This window comes from Protomyctophum bolini (genome assembly GCF_963924005.1).
Source record: "Protomyctophum bolini genome assembly, chromosome: 23".
Lineage (NCBI taxonomy): Eukaryota > Metazoa > Chordata > Actinopteri > Myctophiformes > Myctophidae > Protomyctophum > Protomyctophum bolini.
The window spans coordinates 8,532,106-8,554,251 of NC_137884.1; the positions used below are offsets into that span (position 1 = coordinate 8,532,106).

Here is a 22,146-nt window from a genome sequence, read left to right on the forward strand (position 1 = left end):
TTTAAGAACAGCTATGGTTGGGGATTTCCTAATGGAAAAAAAACCTGGAATGTTGTTCCAGGTTTGTTTGTGGTGCATAATATATGAAATGCTGCTTCACCAGCATTTCACCATTATGCAGTGAAGGGGAAAAAAACAGGCTGTGGGTGTGTGGGATTTTCTATCACATTATCATTAACACGGTGAAATTCACCCGAGCACCTACCCATAAAAAAAAACAGGGGTGTGGGCAGGGAAACAAACCTAGCTTCTATGATGTCACTGCCATAGACTGTAGGTCACTTCACATACTGAAAGACCCACCCACCACATCAGCAAAGGGTGACATTTTAAAATCGATAAAATACATAAATATAAATAAAGATAGAGATAAGCGTAACCTAAGCACATGCGTGAGGAGAACAGTTGTCCATATAGGCTACTTTGTATTGTATGCAAGATGCTTCGTGATGCATGTCAGCATTGTGTGAAGTGTGATAAGATAGAAACGCCACGCCACCAAGGAAAACATCTGACTTGATTTACCATCCGTCTTTGCGTGAGCGTTTGATGTATCTGTAGACAGCTTAATGTCCCCCATGTCATCATTAGGCATTCATCCTAATCTTATAGGCCTATCTTTGCTCTGTCTAGCTCTGTTTTCAATGTATTTAAAATCATTCCTGAAATGACCACCTGGAGTTTTCGCTTCTGAGAGAAGTCAGGTCGAGGTGTCAACATTGATTATATAATCCTTTTACTCTTTAATGTGAACCCGTATTTTGAGTACACTAAGATTTTATGTTAGAAATGTTGAGTATGGGTCCCCATCATTTAGAAACTGCCAGATTCTAACTCGCATTATGTTGGGCAATTTGCATAGTTAGCATACCGGTAATAAGCTTTAATAATATTCCAGCAACTGCTTTGCCGATTTGTTTTTGGTTTTGGGGGTTATTGAGGATGTTGCATCTGTGAAGTAAAAATATATGCTTTACTATTACCTCTTTCTATCAGGTGCTTCCCCCCCCCAGTCATAAAACTTGTTTTGTGCATTCTTGATGAGGTTATTATCTAGTCTTCAGATGCCATGGTGCATAACAGGAAACCTGGAGAGGCCCTGGAGTCAGAGGCCCTCGTAGAAGGCCCAGTGAAAGTACCAACATGTTGACACTGTGGGTGTCTATAGCTCCCCAGAGATGGTGATTCACAAGACAGGAACTAGTAGATCCCTCACTCCGTCTGGGCACATATGAGCAGACAGCCGCGGGCAGAAGAAGCTGCGTTTTTCCGAGTTTTTAGACAGCTGGTGGATGGAAAAGAAGCTCCACCTCCGCGGCTGACTGACGCAAAGGAGAGTGTTTCCGGGAATCTGTCCGTCGCTAAGGTCTGCCCAGGGGGAGTAAGTGTCAACTATCAATAACCCTTCTGACCCATTGTTTGAACTTCTGCAACGAACTGTGTCTATTCAACTTCTCCTTCTGTTTTTTAAGTTTTGCTGACCAAGCACGAGAGGGTATAAGAAGAGACACACATCTGTGCTCGCTCTCGCAATCTGGGGAAACCTTTGGGCCTGACTCACACCTTCGCAACAGATTGATGTATGCTTGTTGTATGAGATGTATAGCTGATGCAAGCTCGCAATGCATTTCTAATGGGAGTCACATGGTTTGACACAACATGTTGTATGAGGGGGGGGGGGCAGTCGAAACACAGCCGAAAGCCTTACAATGTGTAACGGTCGCATGTGGCCACGAGATCGGGATGTGGTTGTCGTGACTTTTATCTTGTGGTCATGACATACCTTATTGAACTACACCAGGTCACCTCTCGTCCTCTTTATTTGATTGATTGATTGATTGATGTGTCATAGGCTGGTGTTATCAGAAGAACAGAAAAGATTCTTTGATAAGTTGGCTCTGTACTGTGACAGATATGCTGAACAGATTCCAGTTACCTTCGTACTGGGTAGGTCTGTGACTGACTGGTTTATTGTTTATGAACTTTTTATTCACTATTTTTTTTATTTACTGACTGATTAACTGACTGAATGACACATTGTACAGATGGCTGTTACTTTTGTACAAGATTAATATGATTGACTGTTTGACAGACAGACAGACAGACAGACAGACATTAGAGTGTTTTGTGATGTGAGGTCATTAGCAAGCTGTTAGTCTTGATTACTAATGTAAGTGTGCATGTGTGTGTGTGTGCGCATGTGCGCGTGTGCGTGTGTGTGTGTGTGTGTGTGTTTTTTAATGTTCATCTTTGTGTAGATTAGATTGGAGTGTCAGACAATCAATGATGTTAGCTCCGTCTAGCTTCAATTCAGCTGAAACTCATTTGGAGAAAAGCTTTAGCTCATATTACACAATACAATGAAAGTAATGCTTTCCCCCCCCATGAATGGGTACTACTAGGGCTCCTAGTTTACAAGATAACCAGTTATCGCCCGGTAATCACTTTGTAAATGTAAGTTGAACTTGGACATACCGTATTTGGGAAAATAATAATCACACCCGTGTGAAGTGAGGGGCGCTCTTATCATCATAAGTCAAAGTCATGACACGTCACAACACCATATATGGTCATCAATCCGTCACGTCTTGTGACACGCTCCATATATGAAGATCACGACACTGACCTCAACAAACCCTGGATAGCCATACATGGAAAAGACTGGATCATCACCTAGATCTGCATAATAGAGCCGCACCAGCAACTCTACATCTGAACTCAAACCCTTAGATCTCCATATATGGAGCTGACCTGTTCTAACATTCCATATGTTGAGCCTTCCCCAGCCGTCCTTCCTCTTCGATGTCTCCCTTTTGACTGATACCTGTCCATTCAATCTCTAGACGGGCCCGCCCCAAAGTTATTAATGCAGCAAGCGAAAACTAGATTCCTCCCGCTGCCAACCTTAAATCTCCATATATGGAGCTGACCTGTCCTGACATTCCATTATGTTGATCTCATCAAACCCTTTACACTCAAGACACGCAGCGCGCCATATATGGCCAGACCGAATCAAACCCTGTACACTCAAGACACTACCCCTGCTGCCACCCTTAGATCTCCATATATGGAGCCAGCGCTCGCCCAGCAGTCTGCCGTCACCCAGGCGGATGCGTGCACGCGACGCCGCCCTTTAGGGCGAGGTCGCTTCCCGCCCTCAGAGCGTCTTACTGGTAAATATTGAACCAATGAAAAGTATTAACCAGAACGTATGACTAAATAATTACTGACAGTGACGACATATAATAGTCAAAGTCATAACTGTTCCCAGACAGAGTTGAGACGATTTAACCCAATTTGTGCCCCAGACGTCTCCAGACGTCCTGGGAATTATCCCATGGTGTGCCCAAGACGTCTGTACACGTCTTAGGGGGGAAAAAATGAAAAAGATAAAGAAAAAGTTGGGAAATCGGATGGGCACCCCACGTCGCTATTTTGAAAGAATACAAGGGCACACAAACGTAAGATGTGTCACTGTTGTGACAAAGCAGGGTGAGACATAGTAAGAGATGCTGCAGTGCAAAACTTTAATTCCCTCTGCTTAACAATTACTGATCAGTGGGTCTATCAGTTATGGATAGATTGGATGATTGATAGCTAATTGGTACAGTCCTCCGTCTGGTGTCTGGCGCGTGCCAGCCCAACGCGGTCCTGTCCTCTGTCGAAGATGCTGTAGTACTCCGTCAGAAACACATCTCCCAGAATCCACAGCGGTCCCTGCTGAGACATTAGGTCCATTGCCACGAAGCCGCTGAAACACAACTCCCTGCCGCCCAAAACTTCCTGTACAGACAGCAAGCAGAGAGAGACGAACGGAGAGAAAGATTCTAATTAGGAATTGGGAGACAGATAGGCAGATAGATGATCATAGGACAGACAGACAAATCGATTGATCATACCTTCCGTACGTAGTTCTGTGATTGCAGTGTGTATTCGACCCCTCCCATAATAAATGTCACATGTGGAAGGCTGGTTAACCTGGCACAGTCTATCAGATACTGACACGCACAGGCATGCACAGGCACGCACAGGCGCGCGCGCGCACACACACACACACACACACACACACACACACACACACACACACACACACACACACACACACACACACACACACACACACACACACACACACACACACACACACACACACACACACACACACACACACACACACACACACACACACACACACACACACACACACACACACACACACACACACACACACACACACACACACACGATTAGTTTTAGATATGTGATTTAAAAAAATAATAATAATAAGGGTATTATATTTAGTTTTGAACCTCTCCGATGCTAGTGGGCACGGCTCCAATCAGCTCCTGCAGTTTGAGAATGTCATTGGTTGGCCCAGCAATGAGGGAGGTTCCTGTGTCGATGATCGCCTGGCAACCCCGAGGACAGAACGAAGCAATACCCTGGACAGCGATGCTGACACAGAAACACACACAGGCAGGGGCCCACGTGCACACACACACACACACACACACACACACACACACATTTCCCAAATTGTTTTCAATCCAAAATATAATACTATACTGCTGTAATGTTATGTAGGCCTGCCTGTTGTGGGGTGTGTGTGTGTGTGTCACCTTTCTATCTTAATTTGCCAGTATCCCTTATTAGAGACAGGGATCCAGTTGATTGGACCACTGAACAGCGCCTCGTCAGTTCCTCCAATTAGAAGCTCTCCCTCTGGGTCCCTGGTTTGCCTCCTTTTAGACATTTGCCCACAAATTCAAAGGATGTGAAATGAAGGGCAGATTTCAGTGTTGTTTCAGTGATGAAGAAAAGTTAGTTCAGTGATCTTTAAATATTCAAATTACTTGTTAATTTATTATTCACTATTTAAAATTATTAAGTAGAAGACATGCTAGTCAGTTTACCTATTTATTAGGAGAATAGAATAATAATAGAATAAAGTAGAGTACTGTAGAGTTTAGTACAGTACAGTACAGTAAAATACAGTTGAGTTAGAACAGAGAATAGTGGAATACAGTAGGACAGTACAGCCTTATTATGGTGAAAACCTTTTGGGTGAGTCCTAGCACACCCATGTTCCGACCAATATACTTTGTCAAAATGAGCTCAATTTCATTAACGCTTTTCAGAAATTTCAAAAATAGCAGATCAACAACCTCTTTGAAAATGTTCGCCTGTAACGGCATGCCCAAAGTTGGTTACAAATTGAGGCAAACTGTCTGCATATAATTGCCTATACGAATGTTGACACAAAAAAAAGTCAAGTAATGTCGGCCATTACTACAATACCTGCTGAGGTAGAATGAGAATACAGGTTTTTCTGCGAGTTTCTGAGTCATCATGCTATCAAACACAGGCTTCCCAACGATCTCGGCCAGAGAGGGGTAGGCAAGACCCAGAACTCCGTCAAACTGAGCCAGGACAAACGCCTGGCCTGGTTCATATACAGACTCTCCAAACTCCTGTTCTATCACCGTCAGATCTCCTATCTGGAGAGGAGAGCATTTTAACCATTATTTTATAAGTCTGCTGATTGCATGAAATGTTTTATTTAGAAGGCATTTGCAGAATCGACCTCAGGCGATTTAACAAAAACCTTTTTGCTTTAACCACATATATCAATTGTCTTACACTACCTTTAAGCCAGAGTTATACATAGTTGTGTGGCGTCATCATGTACGGAACATAGTAGATCTACGAGCTCACAACACATCGCACTGCGATGTGCACAACACAGCACAAATCTAAGTATGACTCAGGCATACACGTTACCTTCAGAGTCTCTCTGCCCATGACGCCCAGCAGGTGTCCTGAACCATAGTTAATTCCAAACGTTCTTCCATCATGACCAAAAGTATGAGAGTCAAATGCCTTAAATTGCTGGTGGTTGGCTGGAACATGCACACACGCACACACACACACGCACAGTGTATAACAATATCATCATACAACAAAGTAGAAATTAGGGATAAGGTGGTTAATTAGACTGAGTGAGAACAGGCGACATTCTGATATTATTTTTTAACTTTTTTTTGTTGTTGCTTTTGTGCCTTTATTGATAGTTACAGTGAAGACGGACAGGAAAGAGGGAGAGAGAGAAGGGGAGAGACATGCAGCAAAGGTCGTTATGAACGGGACTCGAACATGCGACGCGCTGTCAGGCCAGAGCCTATATGTGGCATGCGCCTGGACCACTAGGCCAGCGGGCACCCCGACATTCGGATGTGTTAGCAGAGTCCATTATGGAGGATAAAATGACATTAATTATCAGGTTTTGTACTGAACTAGCATCTGTTGATAATACTAGATTATCATATCAGTAACTGATAGGGCCTAGAGAGTGCATATGCATACACACACACTGAGAGACCATGAACTTTTAATCTGTATGGTGAATACACTGGTTTAAGGCCAGGTCATTTTGACACAAAATTGCGCACACACGCACCCAGTGGTGTAAAGTAACTAAGTACTACTATGTACTCAAGTACTGTACTTAAGTACACTTTGAGGTATTTTTACTTTACTGGAATAGTTTTACTTCTTCACCACTACATCTCAGAGGCAAATATTGTACTTTTTTTACTCCACTCTACATTAGAAAACTTTAGTTTTATTAATTTACTTACTTGATTATTAGAATTACTACAAAACATAGATTAACCTTTTCAGCCCTATATACGTTGTCTATTGCAAAGTGCTTTACATACAAGTAAAGATTCACAGAAATGCAAAAAATAGTACAACAAAAAGTTGTAAGCTTGTAGATCTGCTATTTCCAAAGGATTTTTATACATTTTAAAAACGAGTGAAATGGGAAGTTCTGCACAATGATGACGATGAGTAGTTTTACTTTTGATACTTTAAGTATTTGACACCAGTACTTTTGCACTTTTACTCAGGGAGAATACCAGACTTAGGCCACCTTAGGCCCGACTCACACCTTTCGATCTAGCATACAACATTGATGCATGCTAGATGTATACAAAGGGTGTGATACATCTTGCCCCAATGCATTTCCAATGAAAGTCACATGGTTTGACACAACATTTGTGGTGTACGGCTTTCGGCTGTGTTTCGACTGCCCCCCACCCCCTCATACAACACAAATGTTGTGTCAAACCATGTGACTCCCATTGGAAATGGGAGCTTGCATCAGCTATACATCTCATACAACAAGCATACATCAATCTGTTGCGAAGGTGTGAGTCAGGCCTTATACTACATACTAATTGAATTGAATTGAATACTTGTAACTATTGCGACAATATGGTACTGATACTTGTACTTAAGTGCAAAATGTGAGTACTTCTTCTGTCACTGCTTACCACAGGCCTGGCTCACACAGTAGGATGAAGGAACCCATAGGTCAGCGGAACCAGTATCAAATATAACAGTGAAGTTCTGTCCTGGAGTCCCAAGAGTGATCTGGCCATAGAACTGAGCCTGAGTGACACACACACACGTTATCCAATGACCTATGTCCTAAAGTGGGGTCCGGGGAACCCCAGGGGTCCTTGAGGGACTTCCAGGGGGTCCCCAGCTAAATGATGGTTTGGAACCAAATGGATCGACCCTTATGGGTCTGAGAGTTTTGTACACAGTTAAATTAACATTGATTTTACAATATAAATTGTGGGTCCCAGAGATAGAAATGCCATTAAATGGGAGTCCGTAGACTAATGCATGTCAAACTGGGGGGGGTCCTTGAAATTAAACTGGTTGAGAATCTCTGTTAGAGCCGTAAAGATCTTCTCTTATGGGGGTGTCCCTGGCATATCTTTTCAAATGAAAATTAGACATGAAGAAGTTTGGGAACCACTGTCCTATGGTATCCGAGTAACATTTTTCATGTTAGACCGCCATTTGAAGATTATTTTGTGCGAGGGACCATTTGGTTTAACTTATTAATGAAATTTAAAAATGTAATGCTATATTTTATTAGCTCATTTAGCTAGGGCCCCCCCCGTCGAGGACCCCAGTTCTCTTACGTCCATGTAGTTGTGGAGTTTCACCCTGGTGTGATCCAGGAGACGCAGGGATGGAGTCCCAGCAGGGAAACACTGAGCATAGCGACGGCTGAACACATCCGTCTGGTGTTCTCTCATAAACTCCTCCAACACACCGCTGGCACGCAGCAGACTGCGAACCGAACGCACCTTCTTCAGAGGAACCCTGGTGCAAGAAAGAGAATATTACTAGACCAAACTTTTCATTTCAATGACCCACATCACTCTGAGAGTACAATTAAATGGAACCATTTGGTTCCGTTTGTACACTCAGTTAAAGACCTGTTTGGAACAGCCTCAGGAACCCAGATGGTCTCTGGACCACACTTTGAGAACCACTGCATTAGAACTTTAGAAGATTCTAAAGTTCGGGGGTCTAGCCCCAGGGAAATGTCAATTGCCTGCAACCGCCTAGCAGTCATGTATGTTTAACCTAAAGATTCAGGGCTTTTATTCATTTTTCCTCCACCTCCACCAACATTTCAGAAACAGAAAGAAAACTTAATTAAGTTGACTATAGGCTAGCCTTAATGCATCGCAATATCGTTTTTATCCGACTACAGAGAAATATCAATAGTCCTTTGTATTGGCAGTGTAACCAAATGTATAGGCAAGGTATAAACAATTCAGCCTTTGTTCCCCCTTGCATGCACATGCAGCTATTATATTTACAGTTAAAAAAATAATTGTCTTGTTCAAATGGCAGTGTATTCGAAATTACACTGCAAAAAGCTTATTAAAAAAAATGTCTTTCACATCTTGAATCCAGGTTTCAATGAGGCTATAACATGGTTAAAATAGTTTGAAGTTCAATGGGCTTATATAGATGGGGGTGGGGGGATAAAATTAAAATGTAACAACTAAATATTGATTAACTGCACACAAAGTAGCCAGTAAAACGACCCCATAAGTTTTGTGAATTACCCCTTAAAAAACATTAATACCTTGAAAAACAGCATTGTAATAGTTACCTAATGAGGCCATGTGCTGACCAGATGAGCGAGCAGATGGTGAGAAACTCTGTCCACTTCATGTCTGTCTCTGTCCTGCTGAGACTGATGTTCTGTCTGCTTGATGTTGGACAGTCCAGTCATTGTTTGTCTAGTGTTGTTGGCATACAGGTAGGTCGCAGTGCCTCTGACCTCACTCATCACACCACAGCCAGGCCATTTCAGCTTGTAGATATGCCATTTTCGAATAGCTGACCACTTCACCACTTTTCAACCCATCTTCATATACTAGGTCCTCACTAATAATCATGATAAAATGGCACCGTTTTTTTTCCTACTCCGTCTGTGTTGTGGAGGGCTGTGGGTAGTTCAGAAACCCGTCCACCAGTGACATCAATGGGGAATCCAAAATAATAGAAACTTGAAAGTTGCAATGTGAAAATGGAAGCAATCATTCACGATAATACAAATGTAAACATTTTTGTAAAAAAAGTGAAGAAATCTTACAATGTCACTGGTAGACGGGTTTCTGAACTGCCCACAGCCGACCTGAGACACGGACTGAGTAGAAAAAGAATTGTGCCATTTTATCATGATTATTAGTGAGGAGTGGACCTATTATAGGTTGAAAAGTGGTACCTTAAGTAAAACTTATCCTAGTTGCTTCTCTTGTTATTTTTCAATCATAGACCTGGCTGCTTGTTTCTTTTACGATTTTTACATTTTACACCTGCAGTCTATAGGGAGGAAGTTATGGAGGTAGATATGTTGCAGAATTCAGCAAGGAATAAGGTGAATAGATCGGCAAGAGCCAATTCAAGTCCTTTTCATTGAAGCAATTTAAAACTACCATTCTGTTCCTATAGGCACCCATCATAATGGTTCTTAAGGTTTTATATTTATTTATTATGGATAATATGTTTGTTAAGAAACATGTATACTATACATTTATATAAAACCTTCAAATAAGTATGGCTACTTTAATCAAGTGTAATTTTGTCCATCATCTATAATCATTACATATTTACCTCATTCAAATTATTACATCATACCATAAATCTGAAAAGAATTAGCACAAACGCAAATCATCTGGCTTGTTGCCTTTATTCTTTCAGTAAACAAACATCAGGACTTTTGTTCCACATTTTGTAGACAACCCAGCCAACACTAGCACGCCCTTCTGCTGTACATCAGCATGTGATTTAAAGTCAGCTAGACGTGGAAACTTTCAACCTGTCTAACAAGCGCTCAACATAAATGTAAAACTAGCTGGAGAGAAAACTTGCAGCGTAATATCTTTAGCTTTAGCATAATCATGGCAAGGCAAGTGAGCTAGCGTTAGCAGGGCTAGTCTGTACAGTGCATTCCACAGGGACCTAAACATGAAAACCAGAGTGCCTAATTATATTTCCTCCAAGTGAACTGGACTGAAAACAACAGATAAATACACAAACTGATTCTCCTCCATAGTCTTCATCCTCCATCTTCATCTAACAGGGGTGGTGGTCTGGAACGCGCTTCCTGTTGGGGAACAAACACACATACAAATCATTCACACGAAATAAATGTAACATCTATTCGCTCTACCTTTCTAACCATCTGCTTCCGTCTTTCTTACAGTGTCTGGGTAGCTCAGTCGGTAGAGCACCCCCACAAGGTTGTGGGTTTGATCACGCGTACCACCTGCTCAGCATATAGCACAGCTTGGGCCACAAAGTCTTGTGGTAACTATAAGGAGCTGGTGGTAGGTGTTGCACTCCACCTCAGCAATACATCTCCTCCCATGGGTCTAGCACATTGAAACAGGGATAGACTCCCTCTGGGCTGATTTCGACATTAAGGCTCTACAACCCATTTACTTGTCCATCTACAGTAGTGGATCTCAAAGTGGGGTCCAGGCAACCTCAAGGTTCTTTGGGGAGGTTCCAAATGGACCCTTACAGGTCTGTAACTCTGAGAATGTACAAACAGAACCAAACTACAAATTGTTTGTAGATGTTTGTGACGATTTAAAAAAAGAAAATAAATGGGTGACTATGTGCAAAGATGTTCTTGTCAGATGTACTGCTTGGCTGTCCGGCAATGAAAAACTATAAATAAAAGTTTGAGCACTGCCGATTGACAGTTAACCAATTTTACCCTCCATACCTTGGAGCAGCTTTGATGATGTTGTCCACTCTGAGGATCATCTCAGCAGCTTCAGCAGCACTCAGTAACACCTGCCTCTTCACCATGAACGACTCTGTGATTCCCAACTCACACATGTCTCCTATGGTCCCCTGGTACATGTCTGCACACACACACACACACACACACACACACACACACACACACACACACACACACACACACACACACACACACACACACGCACACACACAAACACACGGTTTAGGGTTTCGAAATTAAAAAGTCACATTTTTTCACGATACTTAACATGTCTAGTCATACTGTGTTGTGTGGGTGCGTGATCTGTTTCGATAGTGAGTGTAGTACAGGTGTAAATGAGCTACATTGTGTGGGAATTGGCTCTGCTTCGTGGAGTGGACGGTACACTGCCACTATAATCAATGAAACACTAAGTGCTGCGATTCCAGTCTGCCCACAATACGGTTCTGTTCCATCCCCAGTGTTGCCCCCTGTAAGATGCATAGCAATGCAGACGATTCTGCACCAATGCATTCACATTCCATAATAGATAATTGCCTACATTTGCCTACAGACGTTTAGTGTTTAATTTTGAATTAATGGTTTATTTTTGGTCATCTATCTATCTTTGTATCTATAAACGCACCACGTCTCTGTACATCCGTCTGTACTCTGTACGCATGTACGGCTGTACTGCACGTAACTCGAGAACCGTTTGCCCCACCGACTTCAAATTCGACACACGCATTCCACACACAAGGAGTGCAGTGCCCGGTGTTGAGTCGGTCGGACCCACGTTCCATGTCCCGAACCCCCACAAAAGGCCCCTGCCGAGGCTCTGGACAGGGGCACCGGTCTAGTAATTTACAATTAACCATAAACAAAAACATACGATTTGGAATAATCAAGTATAAAGTAGTGGTGTGTGTACTCACCGAGTCCATATGTGCTCTTGTTCTCCTGGTGAGCAGCTCTGAGCTGAGAGATCAGTTCAGAGCTGTCATAACCTGCATTGTCTGCGATGATGGTAGGCAGCTAGAAAACGCACACAAAAAACAATTTTTTATTGTGAATACATGTAACATTGATGGTTACATTATTTAAACTTATAAATCCGTTATGAGTCCCTAGACGACTTTGTTTTTCCGAAATAAAACATGACAGTACAAACTCCAAGTACATACACGCCTCTCCGAACACATTGCAGATGTTACAAGTGGCTAATGGGACTGCATTTTCAATCATTCAAAAATCATACAAAGCATGATATCTTCTCTGTTGGAGATATCTTCTGTTACTTTTGACCTGAGGGAGTGTTATTGGAAGTTCAGTCGGTTTATCGGTTGTCCGGAAATATCAATAAATACTAAAATCTGTCCGTTATGCCCATATGGAGATCCATGATATCATCAATACGATAGTACCAACTTCATAGCCAAAACTAAGTAACTAAGTATTGTGATAATGAGTGCTAGGGATGGGAAGTGTAAATCTTTATCAGTTTAAGCTGATAAAGATTATCATAAAGAAGTAATCCACTAGCTGTTTAGGACTAATTAACTTAAAATGTAATCAGTGTCAACAGGTTTGTGGCTCAGGGGCCCGAATAATTGTCAAATGTGTTAAAAATAATACAATTGCTGCTATTGGACCCTGACCAAGGCTTGTAGCCAAAACGCGTTGGTCCATTTTTAATGATCTTTGCCATGCCAAACAAATAAAGGCTTTTTTCACTTGACTGGAACAGAGTGCCTTGGACCCCTTTAAGTTTTCACAATTGCTGCAATGTTCTAATAATAACAACTGTTGAAATGTTACCGTTATCAGAGCCTTGGCAAATGACTCCATGGCAACAGCCTCCTTTCCTGGTGTCCGTATGGCCAGATCAGCCACTGCCTTAGCCATTAGCATCTCAGAGCAACCTGGCGGGAGAAAGTGAATGGGGTGTGACTGTAGATCTATTGATATGCGTGCGTGTGCTTTGGCAATGTAAACGTATGTTTTCTCATGCCAATAAAGCCCTTTGAATTGAATTGCGTGTGCATGTGCGTGTGTTGAATACCTCCTCCATACACTGTGCGAGTTTCTTTCACAGTCTGAGCGAGGACACACAGTGCATCGTGTAAAGACCTCTCTGCCTCATCCAGGATCTGCTGGGTGGCTCCACGCAGCACGATAGTGCACGCCTCACCTACACACACACACACACACACACACACACACAGTTATCAACACTGTGGTCCTGTGGATATTTTAAAATTATTATTGTATTATGAATAGGGCTGGGCAATATAGACAAAATAAAATCACAATATCTTTGATCAATATCTTTAACCGAATACCGTGAACGATACTGCAATATCATCATATTGGAACTATTTTAATTTCAATTTCAAATTTCAATTTTATTTATTTTTTAAATAGTTGATTATTATTAAGTGATTAAAACCAAGAAAAGACAACACTTATGTCATAACGTTACAATATCCCAGACGATATCTAGTCTCATATGACGATAGGTGTAGTTATAATAATAATAATATCGGTATAATGGCCAACCCTAATTATGAAATGATGGTGTGTTCTTAGTACCCATGGCAACTCCAGAGAAGTGGATGAGTGTGTCTTCTCCAATCATCACCTCCTCAATCAGTTTACAGTGTCCCAGCTTCACTAGTTCAGGATGGTCAAACGTACTGGTGATCTCTCCTCCTGCACACATACACAAAACAACAACAGCATGGACAACAAGTTTGATACATGGCACTAGAAAAATGTTGAACCAGGTCTTCAATGTAATCAATCCTATACATCAGGGGTCTTCAATAGGTGGTCCGATACCTCTAGGCTGCCCTCAGAGTTACTACAGTGGCCCGTCAAATTTATGTGATAGGATTTTCTTTTTTTGCATTAGCGACTTGAACCCTAGTGTCCCTATTCTCAGGAGAACTTTAGCCTAAAACAGCAGATCTACAAGGTCACAACAAGTGTGTGGATAGGCTATTTTCAGCAAAGAGGTTAGGCATAGGGGAAAAAAGAGCAGACTAAGTACAGAGTGAAAGGTCAAGTTCTGACGTTTTAAGTGGCTGAATGTCTGAATAAGAAACGAGTTTATGAAACCATCTATGAAATCTATGGAAAAGTTTAATCTGCAACACTGTTTTATAAAATATGTAGTGGAGGTCCCCGCTTCATTTCTCTCAGGTAGGCGGTCCTTGTGCTGAAAAACGTTGAAGACCCCTGCTATAGATCCACCCATCTTACCAGTGACCAGAGCCAGCCTCTCCACACCAGAGAAGTCGGCATGTTCGATGGCCATCACTCCCGCCTGAGCAAACAGCTGCTCTGGATAGTTATAGATCAACTGTCTGAGAGACACAAACAGAGGTGTAACATTACCACACAATACTATAGATCAGTGGTTCTAAAAGTGAGGCACGGTCCAGGGACACCCAGGGATCTTTTCATGGGGTCCCCAGCTAAATTATTGATAGGAACCAAATGGACTGGACCTTTGCAGGTCTAGACCTATGAGAGCTTACAATGGAACCAAATGGACTCTTATGGATCCATTTGGTAAGGTTCCATTTGTACACTCTCCGAGTTATGAGGTTCTGTGGCCCTGATGTACACTACACTGGGGGTCCTTGACGTTTGAGAACCACTGCGATATATTTCAGAGCCAATTGTACTTGCCTACATTAGTTAAAGGCTTAAAGCAGCACTATCACTATGCAACTTTCCTCTTCTACCCTGGATTTGAATCTGGTTTCCTGCTGAAGTGCTGGCATTTTTCCCCATTGAGCTGATAAAGGGACCCGCTTGCTTAAGGCATGAATTGATTCTTGACCATCAGGTCAAAGTTTGTGTGAGATCCTATGTCTAGGTGAGACATGACCTTTGACACGATCTAAATGTCTCGATAGAAGAGCCGTGAGACAAAATACAACCACCCCAATATTATTAGTTTATTGAATTAACCGTACAGATTGAACAAATCTTAAACGTATAAATTAAACAAAAGTTACATAGTGAGGCTTTAGGTCTTTAAAGATTATAAATTAGACCTTTTTGACAGTAGTTGCCATTATTACTGGGTGAAACAAATTCTGCAGGGAATCGACATTATGTTAGTAGCTAAAAACTACAAGAACGCAGACGTTGTGAATTATAATTTAGGCATCAGAATATGGCCTAGTTGAAAGTGTGTGAATACCTGTTGATGAAGCAGTTGATTCCGTGTTTCAGGATGCGGTCAACTTTCTCCTTCATCTTTTCTTTCTCAGCCATTTCAATTTCTGCAACCTTCGCTGTTGAGTCAACTCTCACCCTGGAACCAAAGATCTACACCCACACAGTTCGTTAGTGAATTATATAGTAGTTGAGATGTAATGTGACGAAGGTGGGTGGGAGACTTTGTGTACTGTGTATACCTTAATCTTGTCTGTGTCCATGCCAGTGTTGGCAATCAAGATGTTGACATTCTCAATTCTTTTGGGCTGATTCACCCCAATCTTCTTATCCAACAGGAAGCCTGCAAATTGCGCACACATACACACGTTATGTTGTGCTAGAGGGTTGTCACTTTTGGTAGCAGCAGCCTCTGACCAATCAGTGGTCTGCAGTGCTTTCACAACATCTTTAGGCATCTGCTTTGAATGTTGACCATCGTCACTAGTGCAGTGTTTCCCCTATATACATTCCGCCTCTGCAAAAATATGACCGCCTCTGTTGAATCTTTATGAAAAGTTATTATTAATTTAACGATGGAAGGCAGTCTTATGACTGAGAGGAAAGGAGAGGAGGTAAGAGGTGACCTACAGCTCCATCCAGTCCCATTGAAAGAGTTTTTTGGCGAATCCATTGTTTATTATCTCCATTATGATATGCTCTAAAAGTGTGAAAAACATTTTTTTTACCCTCATCCAGGTAGGAGTCAAGGAGACTTCCTCCCAGCTTCTTGATGACGTGCACGGCGTCCAGGTTCCCAGAACCCTTCAGTCTGAGCACAGCATCCACCGCCAGCTGAGAGAAATGGGCCTTGTGATGAGTCAACAGCTTGGAGGACAGGGTGGTCCGCGCAATGTTCAGCAGATCCACCTGGAACTTGACCGGATCATCACTGACAAAGACACACACAATTACTCAGTGTAAAACGTTTTATTTGGCACTACTTTTGGATCATTTGGGACCACAAACGGTGTGGGAATACAAAATATAGGAATTGGTCCATTCGTTCGCCTCTGGATGTTTCGCGCTTTACGCCAGTGGGTCATTCTAATTATGCCCAGCTCCCTTGATTCAGGTTTATATTCTTATGTCTGAAAACTATTAACTGTACAAAAGAAACCTAGCATTGTTTGAATTACTCACTTGGCCCTTCGGATGCTAAACATCCTGGGGTGACTGAAATGAAAAATATATAGATTCCATAAAATATATAAGATATATGTGTGTACCCATGGTCTACTGCAGCCTCTTTCAGAGCATTTCTTGCTGCCAGAGTTGCTTTCCTCCATCCTGCAATGATCGTCTGAGGATGTATCTTCTTAGCGATCAACAGCTCTGCTTCCTACACACACACACACACACACAAAGGGTATGAATGAGTTTAACCGCCTCATGAACGACACCTGTGGGTCAGACTAATGTCTGGAAAACAAGCACTGCCATACCGTCATGAACATGGAATTACAAATGCAATGGAAACAATAGCCCAAATTAATAGAGTCTAGTCCCTTTTCCAACTGGGTGAGGAAACAGTGATGGTTATGGTACCATCGCTGTCACTCCTGTTAAGCCTAATTCATGTGAGACAAGCCTTGTCTCACACTGTATAAACTAGGCTTTAGTCTTACGGTACGTTTGCTATTATGGATTGTTGCGAGCTAGTTATTGATTCATCTTAACAACGGATGCTCCGATCAGGTTTTTTGGGACCGACCCCGATCACCTATAGACCAATTCAGAAATGGGTCCCCCTGGTCGCAGCGAACGCATTTCCTGTAGGCGGAGACAACATATCTGCTCAAAAAATACACTGCAGTGGCTGAGACCAGAGCCATAGAGTAATGGTTGAGACGAAGCATAACGTCAGTCTTACCCAATCTTTCTGTATGAACACAAGGCTGCTGTATTTTATACCTCATACTTTAAATGCTTAGTATGAGGTATAAAGTACATCGTCTCCGCTTACAGGAAATACATTCGCTGCGACCAGGGGACCAGTTTCTCATGATCGGCCGATACCGATCTTGTGCATAAGGGGACAATTTGCATATATTTACATATATTATTAATATATATATATATATATATATATATAATATATATTATTAATTATATGTCAAAACCCACATCAAAACTGTTCCTGTGTGTGGGGATGAAGGGGAGAATGTTTATTCCACTTAAATTGACTTTTATTCCACTTAAATGGTATAAGATTATGGAAGCATCTCTATATTCTTAAGAATATCAGGGTTACTATCATAGCAATACTGTTTTTTGCAGTCAACTGAGAGCAGAGGAACAGTTTGTGGACATTCACAATTTTTTTGACATATACACACGCACACAGGGTGCAGTGGCTCAGTAGGTGGAGCGGTAGTTTGGTTAATGAAAAGGTTCCCGGTTTGATAACCAACTCCTCCTGGGTTAATGTGAAAAGAGTCCTTGAGCAAGACACTGAACCCCTAACTGCACCCAATGAGGAGGTTGTTGTCATGCATGGTTTCCTCTGGCACCAGTGAGTGAATAGGTGAATGTAATGCACCTTGTACAACACTATATAATGCATTTTTTAGCTTTTACCAATAACATTAATGCTTTGACCGTTTAGAGTTATTGTATGCAGCTAGCTAACTGGTATGGTTATCAACAGTGTTAGGACTTTAATACACACCTTCCAGCCAATCAGAAATTAGTATGCATAACACAATAAGACAGCTCTCACCCTTAGCAGTTCAGCAGCCAACACAGTGACCGAGGTGGTTCCATCGCCAACCTCATCATCCTGAACTTTGGACATGTCTGACACACACACACACACACACACACACACACACACACTAATTATAAATCAAATTATCAATCATTTTGGAAGAAATGCCACCTTTTTCATATGTGTTAACCATTTAAACACCAGCTGAAATTGGGCGTACTGACCAACAAGGACCTTGGCAGCAGGGTTGTCTACACCGATGGCTTTCAGAATGGTGGCTCCATCGTTGGTTACAGTCACATTTCCTTCTTTACCTCCTCCCATCAAGATCTTATCCTGAGAAGAGAGGAAAGCCATGAGCTGCATGTCAACAAGCACAAAATATTAAGTGAATTAACCTACATGTGTATGAAGTGAATTCACAGAATTGATTGTAAAAGCAATGTTCCAGTCCTTCTATTAACCCTCGTTAAAGTCTCAAGCTGGTAAACCTAGGGGGAAATACTGTACATGGCAGTGGTTGTCTGCATGAGTGAACATTTGGCAGATTCACAACTTTTCTTTTAAACATATGAAAATAATGTTGTGCCCTGTGTGTGTTTATTATTCATTCCGTCAAGTTTGTGTCGTGAGGACCTGTCCAGCTGACCTGTAAATGGGAATTGTGACAATTCTAATTGTCAGGGACAGACCTGAGGCTGATTCTAAAAACAGCTTCTACATCCTAACCAAAGTATTTGGGAAAACTTCTATTTTTGATTCAAATTATCATTAAAAAAAAATCATGTTGCTATATGGTCAGGTGGAAACCTTGTATAACCTAAAACACAAAACAGTTCCTTTTATATAATTTGTTTTTAAGTAGTGAAAATAACCGATCTGCAGTGATGAATTAGGGATTTACAAATGGTTTCTGCCAGACAATGATGTAACAACAATGCTTTCCCGGATTGAAAGGTATAACACAACGTATAGACTTTTTTCCTGGTCTAAATGGGTAAAAGTACCCTGACAGTCAAAAGTACATGGCCTCCCGGTCCATGTACCGGTGAGCTCTCCTTCCGGGCCGCTTGAGGCGGAGCAGCTGAGCTCTCGCTGGACCACGCAACTCGCTTATTGATGAGTGTTATCACTCATAACTCAGACACAATTGACTGTAGCTGCATTCAAATCGTCACTGCTAGTGTGAAAAAACCATCGGTTTGTGTTTTCGTGATGAAATGCGTTTGATTGGCATACCATTCCTTTTGGTCCTAGAGTGCTTTTCACCAGGTCTCCGATAGCAATGGCTCCGATGAAAGAAGACTAGAAAGAGCACAAATACATAAACTGAGTTTAGTCTTTGAGTATGAACATTATAATGGAAAAATAATATCTTCAAAATCTGAAGGATTGACAACATCTTATTGAAAGATCAGGACAGACTGGTGTACTGGACCAGTCCTCTCTCCATGCCCTCACATGAGCCAAATGGACCCCCTGGGCTCAAGCCCCCCCAAGTATCACATGGAACCCCTTTAACACATCCTATCCATAGGACGTCTGGAAACGTCATAGGGAATCCAATCGACGGATGCATGCAATTTTCACACACACACACACACACACACACACACTTACCAGTCTGGCGGTCTCAGCCTTCTCCTCATCTGCTCCATGTTTGAAGATGTTGACCGGGGCCATGGATAAGGACGCCTGCAGCAACCAAAGCGACAAATCAAGGTTCAAGTTGTTGTGTTGTCTTGTGTACACAGTATATAAGAGCAAAACTTGTTTTGTTTTCGTTCATGTAGCAGCATCAACAAGAACAGTTCAAATGCATTAAAAGGTAAACAAAAAAGGAATAATCAACAACCTATCCATGCACCCATATTCAATATCAGTTTTAAACTGATCAAAGAGAACACAAAATAAACTAAGATTATTATAATGGGGTGCGCCCCTACCAGGGCCCAGGAAATGATTCCCCGTTCATTTCCCTCATAGACATTTCAAAAAGTATTTATTTAAAGACCTTTTAAGCCTCGTACAAAGCCTCGTGACAGCCTTGTGACAAATCATGACAACAAACACAATTTTACGGGCCGAAAAAATAATTAGAAAGAAGAATAAAACGGCAGGTTACAACACTTTTTGTTGTTAAAATGTCTGGGGAAAATGCATTGGGAATTATTTCCTGGGACTGGTCATGAAAGGGGGCGGGAATGCGACGCTATATAATAGGTCAAATTAATTAAACTTCTTCCTATGAATTGAATATGAAGGACCCCAATGGAAATAAGCCATAGGCTTTCTTGGGTTTTTAATCCTCTTGGCAGACCTTATATTGAACTGTACTTACCTGTGCATTTTTCTGCTAATTGTTAATAATGTATTGAATCAATCAAAAAACGTATTGAACTCGAACCTTCCCTCCCCTCTTCCCAGAATCATCTAGAAGCTTCTTATGTTGCTACTTGCTAGTGCTACACCAAGCCAGGAGGAACAGAATTCGAGAGGTCAACAATTGTGGTCTAACACACTGTCCGTGTCTCCAGACTCTCCACAGATGAGATGAGCATCTGCACCTTGACATTAAACACGTTGTGGTCTTATTCCTAAGTAGAACTGTATGGGACTATGGGTGGAGCTAGCAGAACAAAGCATCTCCACATGTACAACCTTAATGTGTTCCACAAACCTATGAAACCGCAATATTAAACGTGTGTCTGTTTAATATTAACTGAAGTAAGCCTTTGCAGTGAAAATTCATGGAACGTAAACATTCGGAACAACGTCGTTTGTGACAGTACTTAAGTTAGCCTCCCCTAGCTTAGCGGCTAACACGCCCATGTGCTGAACTGCACTGTCAGCCCCGACTAGCATCCCTGCTAGTAGCCCTGAAACAAGACTGTAAAGCGTCATGTGAACCATGGCTACCCTGGTAGCATCCGGCTAGCATCGCCGGCTAACCTAGTAACAAACATCATGGAAGGATTGTTTACGTTAGGGTGGAAAATTAGCTTGTGTTTATCCCACTCTGCAACAGGGTATCCATGTAGAATTATGACACAGTCACATAATAATACGGTAATAAGTGTTTTCTCACCATTTTTTCTTTCAGTTGATGGCTGTCTTGGCTGAAACCGTGCACGCGCAGAGAAAAGAGGAACTGATGATCAGAGCGAGGGATGACGTAATGACGTAAGATGACGTGACGACGCACTAAAAAGAAAGAAAGATAATTTATTCCAAATGTCCAATCAGACTCTATCAGAGACTCCAATTGAGTCCAATATCGAACATATCTAAAGTGTACAACTGTACATGAGCACGTAGTGTCTTATTATATCACATAATTATTTATTTGTATTATTATGTGTTTGGTTGGTTCTTGGTTGGTAACTTATTGGTAGCCTACTAGCCTGACATTTTTCGTTTTTCTTCTATTTTATCACTTTATTCCTGTTTAATATGTTCCGGTTCTTAGTAAGAACCGTAAAATCAAATGTATAATGTTTTGACAAGATGTAGGCTGGTACCGCCACTGTACCGCACGGTGGCGGTACTAGCCTACATCTGGCAACTGCATGTGTTCAGTCGAATACCAAACGACACAAACGAGTCGCCTCACTCGCCTGTTACCGTTCGCTTCAGTTGCTGGTTACTCGGAAATAAGTAGTGACTTTTATAGTGTGTGTGTGTGTGTGTGTGTGTGTGTGTGTGTGTGTGTGTGTGTGTGTGTGTGTGTGTGTGTGTGTGTGTGTGTGTGTGTGTGATGCATACAGATGCTTAAAAACATTAGGCCTAGAGGCCTACATTTAAATGATTTGCCCATGCCTATTAATTCCACAAATCAATAACTATCATAGCGTTTATCTCAATCAATAGTACGAAAAGAAATAATGAATATTGCAGTGCACTGACATTAGGAAGGAAACATCACAAGGAGGTGTTAAGTATTAAATTAATTCAGAGTAGACTAGCTTGTAATAAGTACCAGCAAAACACGGCCGATCATAGCCGAATGAAATGTTATTGCGGGCAGAGAGAGAGAGAGAGAGAGAGAGAGAGAGAGCCGCGTTCATCACAGTAGTGGGTCTACCTTAAA

At 41.8% G+C, this 22,146-nt stretch overlaps 2 protein-coding genes across 2 annotated transcripts; both read right to left on the reverse strand.

The window, feature by feature from the left end:
* Window positions 1-3,597: 3,597 nt before the first annotated feature.
* nots (nothepsin) lies at window positions 3,598-9,051 on the reverse strand (the record flags this gene model as incomplete). The annotated part of the gene is made up of 9 exons (XM_080757010.1): window positions 3,598-3,783; window positions 3,900-3,998; window positions 4,311-4,455; window positions 4,620-4,742; window positions 5,299-5,498; window positions 5,782-5,900; window positions 7,338-7,455; window positions 8,001-8,184; window positions 8,990-9,051. The coding sequence occupies 9 exons, from the start codon at window positions 9,049-9,051 to the stop codon at window positions 3,598-3,600; spliced, it is 1,236 nt and encodes a 411-aa protein (XP_080613136.1).
* A 1,005-nt stretch (window positions 9,052-10,056) lies between these two features.
* Window positions 10,057-21,223, reverse strand: cct2 (chaperonin containing TCP1, subunit 2 (beta)). The gene is made up of 16 exons (XM_080756877.1): window positions 21,145-21,223; window positions 19,677-19,751; window positions 19,296-19,361; window positions 18,281-18,392; window positions 18,069-18,145; window positions 16,576-16,688; window positions 16,036-16,238; window positions 15,550-15,650; window positions 15,333-15,460; window positions 14,381-14,484; window positions 13,709-13,828; window positions 13,179-13,307; window positions 12,935-13,038; window positions 12,052-12,151; window positions 11,117-11,258; window positions 10,057-10,489 (listed from the first exon to the last, which is right to left on the reverse strand). The coding sequence occupies exons 1-16, from the start codon at window positions 21,145-21,147 to the stop codon at window positions 10,459-10,461; spliced, it is 1,608 nt and encodes a 535-aa protein (XP_080613003.1). The 5' UTR covers window positions 21,148-21,223; the 3' UTR covers window positions 10,057-10,458.
* Between the last annotated feature and the right edge of the window lie 923 nt (window positions 21,224-22,146).